Below are 7,301 nucleotides of genomic sequence, written 5' to 3' on the forward strand. Positions count from 1 at the left end.
CCCGCGCTACGTATTGCTTGTCTGGGCGGCGAAGCGGATGTCCGCGGCAGCCCTCTTCTTCGGGCGGCGGACAACGTCTTCATCACTTCCTCCTCCTCAAGGACATCTCCCGGTCGATCACTGGAAGGAAGAGGGTCGCCTGACAGCAGTTGACACGCGGAGGGACTCCAGCCGGCTTATCCATGACTTGAAAAGTCGCCTGGATTTGTCTTTAGCACTTAAGTACAGAGAAAATATATTTATTAAATTCAATATTGGTTAAATGCTGACAAAGTGCCGTTTTGTAGAGCTGAAGTACATGGTGTTGTGCAGCTAGGGCACAATAAATGCTGCCCTGCAGCAGAGAACCTAAACCTACAACAAAACAATAACAGGTTTTCATGAAATGTAAAACAACTGGAACAAAACACGGACAAACCTGTGAATAAACAGTGAAAAATACTTAATAAATTTCAAACCATATTGTTGAAGGATACTGCCTAAACCCCTATAAAGGTAATTATTCTCGCAGTGTGCCATGAACACAAAAATACCTCTATTCTCACAGTGTGCCATGAACACAAGACCTCTATTCTAACAGTGTGCCATGAATACAAGACCTCTACTCTCACAATGTGCCATGAATACAAGACCTATTCTCACAGTGTGCCATTAACTCAATAAGACCTCTATTCTCGCAGTGTGCCATGAACACAAGACCTCTATTCTCACAGTGTGCCATGAATACAAGACCCTATTCTCACAGTGTGCCATTAACTCAATAAGACTCTATTCTCACAGTGTGCCATGAACACAAGACCTCTATTCTCACAGTGTGCCATGAAAACAAGACCTATTCTCACAGTGTGCCATTAACACAATAAGACCTCTATTCTCGCAGTGTGCCATGAACACAAGACCTCTATTCTCACAGTGTGCCATGAACACAATACCTCTATTCTCGCAGTGTGCCATGAACACAATGATACCTCTATTCTCACAGTGTGCCATGAACACAATAGTACCTCTATTCTCACAGTGTGCCATTAACTCAAAAAAGACCTCTACTCACAGTGTGCCATTAACACAATAATACCTCTATTCTCACAGTGTGCCATGAATACAAGACCTATTCTCGCAGTGTGCTATTAAAACAAGACCTCTATTCTCGCAGTGTGCTATTAAAACAAGACCTCTATTCTCGCAGTGTGCCATGAATACAAGACCTATTCTCGCAGTGTGCTATTAAAACAAGACCTCTATTCTCGCAGTATGCTATTAAAACAAGACCTCTATTCTCACAGTGTGCCATGAATACAAGACCTATTCTCACAGTGTGCCATTAAAACAAGACCTCTATTCTCGCAGTGTGCTATTAAAACAAGACCTATTCTCACAGTGTGCCATTAACACAATAAGACCTCTATTCTCGCAGTGTGCCATGAAAACAAGACCTCTATTCTCGCAGTGTGCTATTAAAACAAGACCTCTATTCTCGCAGTGTGCCATTAAAACAAGACCTCTATTCTCGCAGTGTGCCATGAACACAATAAGACCTCTATTCTCACAGTGTGCCATTAACACAATAAGACCTCTATTCTCACAGTGTGCCATTAACACAATAAGACCTCTATTCTCACAGTGTGCCATGAACACAAGACCTCTATTCTCACAGTGTGCCATGAACACAAGACCTCTATTCTCACAGTGTGCCATGAATAAAAGACCTCTATTCTTGCAGTGTGCCATGAATACAAGACCTCTATTCTCACAGTGTGCCATTAAAACAAGACCTCTATTCTGCAGTGTGCCATTAAAAACAAGACCACTATTCTCACAGTGTGCCATGAATACAAGACCTCTTTTCTCACAGTGTGCCATGACAAGACCTCTATTCTTACAGTGTGCCATGAACACAATAATAACTCTATTCTCGCGAGTGTGCCATGAATACAAGACTCCTATTCTCACAGTGTGCCATTAAAACAAGACCTCTATTCTCTCAGTGTGCCATGAACACAATAAGACCTCTATTCTCACAGTGTGCCATGAACACAATAAGACCTCTTTTCTCACAGTGTGCCATTAACACAATAAGACCTCTATTCTCACAGTGTGCCATGAACACAAGACCTCTATTCTCACAGTGTGCAATGAACACAAGACCTCTATTCTCACAGTGTGCCATTAAAACAACAAGACCTCTCTTCTCGCAGAGTGTGGCATGAACACAATAAGACCTCTATTTCTCACAGTGTGCCGTGAACACAATAATACCTCTTTTCTCTTGAGTGTTCCATGAACACAATAAGACATATTTTCTCACATTGGGCCATTGTCTTCACAACATGACCAGCATTCAATCACATTGTGTCATTAATATGAGGTGACTTGTAGTGTCACATTGTGCCATTAACATGAGAACCTGTAGTGTCAGGATTGTCTCACTAACATGAGGTGACCTGTAGTGTCACATGTGTCATTAACATGAGGTGACTGGTAGTGTCACATTGTGTCATTAACATGAGGTGACTTGTAGTGTCACAATGTGTCATTAACATGAGGTGACTTGTAGTGTCACATTGTGCCATTGACATGAGGTGACTTGTAGTGTCAGATTGTGTCATTAACATGAGGTGACCTGTAGTGTCACATTGTGTCATTAACATGAGGTGACCTGTAGTGTCACATTGTGTCATTAACATGAGGTGACCTGTAGTGTCACATTGTGTCATTAACATGAGGTGACCTGTAGTGTCACATTGTGTCATTAACATGAGGTGACCTATTGTGTCATTAACATGAGGTGACCTGCAGTGTCACATTGTGTCATTAACATGAGGTGTTCTGTAGTGTCACATTGTGTCATTAACATGAGGTGACTTGTGTCAGTTTGTGCCATTAACATGAGGTGACTTGTAGTGTCACATTGTGTCATTAACATGAGGTGACCTGTAGTGTCACATTGTGTCATTAACATGAGGTGACTTGTAGTGTCACATTGTGTCATTAACATGAGGTGACTTGTAGTGTCACATTGTGCCATTAACATGAGGTGACTTGTAGTGTCAGATTGTGTCATTAACATGAGGTGACCTGTAGTGTCAGATTGTGTCATTAACATGAGGTGACCTGTAGTGTCACATTGTGTCATTAACTTGAGGTGACCTGTAGTTTCACATTGTGCTATTAACATAGGTGACCTTGTAGACCAGATTGTGTCATTAACGAGGTGACCTGTAGTGTCACATTGTGTCATTAACATGAGGTGACTTGTAGTGTCACATTGTGTCATTAACATGAGGTGACCTGTAGTGTCACATTGTGTCATTAACATGAGGTGACCTGTAGTGTCACATTGTGTCATTAACATGAGGTGATCTAGTGTCACATTGTGTACGAGGTGACCCAGTGTCACATTGTGTCATTAACATGAGGTGACCTGTAGTGTCACATTGTGTCATTAACATGAGGTGACCTGTAGTGTCACATTGTGTCATTAACATGAGGTGACTTGTAGTGTCACATTGTGTCATTAACATGAGGTGACCTGCAGTGTCACATTGTGTCATTAACATGAGGTGACCTGTAGTGTCACATTGTGTCATTAACATGAAGTGACTTGTGTCAGATTGTGTCATTAACATGAGGTGACTTGTAGTGTCACATTGTGTCATTAACATGAGGTGACTTGTAGTGTCACATTGTGTCATTAACATGAGGTGACCTGTAGTGTCACATTGTGTCATTAACATGAGGTGACCTGTAGTGTCACATTGTGTCATTAACATGAGGTGACTTGTAGTGTCACATTGTGCTATTAACATGAGGTGACCTGTAGTGTCACATTGTGTCATTAACATAGGTGACCTGTAGTGTCACATTGTGCTATTAACATGAGGGGGGGCGCTGTGGGTAGCCTAGTGGTTAAAGCCGTCATCACGGCTACCGAAGACCGTCGGGTTGAATCCCACATGGGTATACATTTGTGAAGCACATTGTCCTATTAACATGAGGTGTACACTGACATATACTACAAACAAAAAGTATGGTAACGCCCTAAATTTGATAGCCATATAGCAACTGAATCGTGGCAAGGTCATTGGTAAATGCAACTTTCTGTGTGTTTACTGGGCACTTTATACGACACATCTGAACACCCTGTGTAGCAACTGATTCCATATTTGTTGAGTTTGAGTGAAATGAAACAATGTCAAAACAGCGAAAAAAAGTTTGATGAATCACACCAGCACCATGTTTGATTCAAACCTTGCCACAAGTAGTAACCTTTGTGATGAGATGCATGGACATTCTGTCTTTTAAAGGGAGTTTAATTACAATGGAAGACTTCAGTATGAATTAAGGTCTGTGTAGATTTAAACTTGAACCATAGAGATAATTACAAAATTAACCATTACACCACCCAATATACCGGTTCTGCAAAAAAGCAGTTAGTATCGTTTGAAAGGCATATTGCGTTACACCATGCAGTTCTATTCAGACATCCTCACCAACTACTGTCTTTCAGAATTATTGGTGAGATTCATGTCACGGCAACATTTAGACCTTGTGGCACTTGAACTCCAAAGTGATGGTATGATAGGTCGTAGTGCAGTAAGATCTGACATGACCTGTAATGGGATGTCCTCTGGTCTTAGTGCAGTAAGATCTGACATGACCTGTCATGGATCTTCTCTGGTCTCAGTGCAGTAAGATCTGACATGACCTGTCATGGATCTTCTCAGGTCTCAGTGCAGTAAGATCTGACATGACCTGTCATGGATCTTCTCAGGTCTCAGTGCAGTAAGATCTGACTTGACCTGTCATGGATGTTCTCAGGTCTCAGTGCAGTAAGATCTGACATGACCTGTAATGGATGTGCTCAGGTCTAAGTGCAGTAAGATCTGACATGACCTGTCATGGATGTGCTCAGGTCTTAGTGCAGTAAGATCTGACATGACCTGTCATGGATGTTTCAGGTCTCAGTGTGCAGTAAGATCGACATGACCTGTAATGGGATGTACCCTCTCAGGTCTCAGTTCAGTAAGATCTGACATGACCTGTAATGGGATGTCCTCTGGTGTTAGTGCAGTAAGATATGACATTGAAGAATAGATGACCTAAAACAGTGAGGTAAAAAGATGTAAATTGAGGATATAGAGTTTGGTACTGATAAGGCATGTATGAAACTGGTAATAACAAATACCGAATGACAAGCTTTTTAGACAGTATGCTCTTGTTTTGCTCATGCATTTTTCAACACATTTAAGGAGCCGAACAGTTTTCCTTTTATCATCCAACAGTAAACAAATAGGACATTTTTTCTCTTTTAATTTTGTTTTTAAAAGATTGTGCTATATATTTTAAATCAAAACCCCCACTTCCCTTCAGATTATGGCAGGTCTCAGTGTTTCAGCTGAAGTACATCATAGTCACTCAGATGTTCTTATCACTCATCACTCATAGGAGAGCATATATCCTCGCCAGTTCACTAGTGTCAGTGATGGAAAGATTGGATGTTTTCTGAATTACACACACAGCCCGAGTCATCTCTGTCATTCTTTTCATCTGCCTTAGAAGGGATCCTGTTGTGGTGTTGGTTCTCCATCATCTTGACCTCCTTCTGCCACCAGAGGTTCTCCATCATCTTGACCTGGCTCTGCCACCGGAGGTTCTTTTCATTAACTCTTGACCTGGTTCTGCCACCAGATGTTCTCCATCATCTTGACCTCGTTTTACCACCCAGAAGTTCTCTGTCATCTTGACCTTTTGGTTTTACCACCAGAGGTTCTCCCATCCATCATCTTGACCTGGTTCTGCCACCGGAGGTTCTCCATCATCTTGACCTGGTTCTGCCACCAGAGGTTCTCCATCATCTTGACCTGGCTCTGCCACCAGATGTTCTCCATTATCTTGAAACTGTTCTACTCGCGCCAGAAGTTCTTTGTCAACTTGACCTTGTTCTGCCGCCAAGGCCTCTTGGTGAACATTTGGACATCCCCAGCCATGGTTGTGAGAGAGGACATATCATCTTGTGCATCTGAGCCTGTGGAAGTGCAAGTCTCAGTTTCACCAGTTTGATCTAACTCAAAGCCACCTTCATCAGAATTGTCTGAACTCCTTATGTCCCTCAACTTTGGAACAAGTCTTTGGCCTGATACTATTCTTTCCATGGTTACTGTCACATCATTCAGAGGAAAACAAGTTTTGGAGTTTGCATCCAAACTGAATCACTCTGTTTTCTATATTTGAGGATACATGCAACTTTCATCTGAAAGGACAATTGATCAGTATCAAATTTCCATCACTAATTTTAATTATGTCTCTATTAGCACACAGATCTTTCCATAATTTCACTTGAGATGGATGTCATATTCAGTTTCTTGCAACTTGACAAGATGTTTCAAATATTACAAGGAGAAAACATTGCTGTAGTATGAAATTTGTGATAGTCTCACTGAGCCTTATTTTGATTTGGAACCAAGTTCTTTTCCATATATGAAGGTAGTCTTGTAGCTTTGACACTGCTTATTCAAAATTGGAATCAAACATGTTAGCTTGGCCATTTTAATGAAATTAGACAGTCTCTACTACTAACCTTCTGTTTCACGGTTATATGAAGATCTCTGCCATAGGAGCCGAGCAGGCATTTCACCTCACAAACAAATCGTTCATGCTCCTTCACTTTAATTGTGTAGAACTCTGTAACATATATCGGAAAATTGTCTCTGTATAAACGTGACTCATAATGTAGATGTGTCAGCAATAACAACAATAGTGTTACATGGGTGTTAGGAAGTAATCATAGAGTTGGGGATGAGAAGTCATTATATAATGTTACGTGGAGTTTTAGGGGTGGGGATGGGGATGGGAAATCATATAATATACATGGGTTTTAGAGGTTTGGGATGAGAAGTCATCATATAATATTACATGGGTTTTAGAGGGTGGGGATGAGAAGTCATTATATAATGTTACATGGGTTTAGGGGTGGGGATGAGAAGTCATATAACATTACATGGGCTTTAGGGGGTGGGGATGAGAAGTCATTAGATAATATTACATGGGTTTTAGGGTGGGGATGAGAAGTCATCAGGTAATATTACATGGGTTTTAGGGGTGTGAAGTCATGACCCAATATTACAGAGGTTTTTGATGGTTTAAGACAAAATAGTACATGGGTCTTTCTTTAAGGTGGGTGGACGTTTTAAACATGTAGAAATATAGTAATGGTAACCAACTGAAATGAGTGGTAGTGCTCTTTTCTCGGAGCAGAACTCTAAAACCGTTCAATGTTTCTTCACCAAACTAATTGGCACATA

General features: G+C 41.1%; 1 protein-coding gene across 3 annotated transcripts; it reads right to left on the reverse strand.

The window, feature by feature from the left end:
- Window positions 1–5,202: 5,202 nt before the first annotated feature.
- Window positions 5,203–6,700, reverse strand: LOC124275788. Of its 3 annotated transcripts, none has more exons than XM_046711458.1 (5): window positions 6,578–6,700; window positions 5,937–6,250; window positions 5,790–5,861; window positions 5,673–5,708; window positions 5,203–5,632 (listed from the first exon to the last, which is right to left on the reverse strand). In XM_046711458.1, the coding sequence occupies exons 2-5, from the start codon at window positions 6,150–6,152 to the stop codon at window positions 5,477–5,479; spliced, it is 480 nt and encodes a 159-aa protein (XP_046567414.1). In that variant the 5' UTR covers window positions 6,153–6,250; window positions 6,578–6,700; the 3' UTR covers window positions 5,203–5,476. The 3 variants fall into 3 exon arrangements, with proteins under 3 accessions (XP_046567414.1, XP_046567413.1, XP_046567415.1); XM_046711457.1 differs by having other exon boundaries at window positions 5,790–5,891; window positions 5,931–6,250; XM_046711459.1 differs by lacking the exon at window positions 5,673–5,708 and having other exon boundaries at window positions 5,790–5,891; window positions 5,931–6,250.
- Between the last annotated feature and the right edge of the window lie 601 nt (window positions 6,701–7,301).

This window comes from Haliotis rubra, unplaced genomic scaffold (assembly GCF_003918875.1).
Source record: "Haliotis rubra isolate DU_JTF1 unplaced genomic scaffold, ASM391887v1 Scf2024, whole genome shotgun sequence".
Lineage (NCBI taxonomy): Eukaryota > Metazoa > Mollusca > Gastropoda > Lepetellida > Haliotidae > Haliotis > Haliotis rubra.

Coding starts and splice junctions, on each gene's coding strand:
- LOC124275788 (XM_046711457.1), bottom strand. CDS start 6,152: ATGGAAAGAATAGTATCAGGCCAAAGACTTGTTCCAAAGTTGAGGGAC. Junction 5,709..5,789: donor ACCTCCGGTGGCAGAACCAG/GTCAAGATGATG, acceptor TGGTAAAACGAG/GTCAAGATGATGGAGAACAT. Junction 5,633..5,672: donor ACATCTGGTGGCAGAACCAG/GTCAAGAGTTAA, acceptor TGGCAGAGCCAG/GTCAAGATGATGGAGAACCT.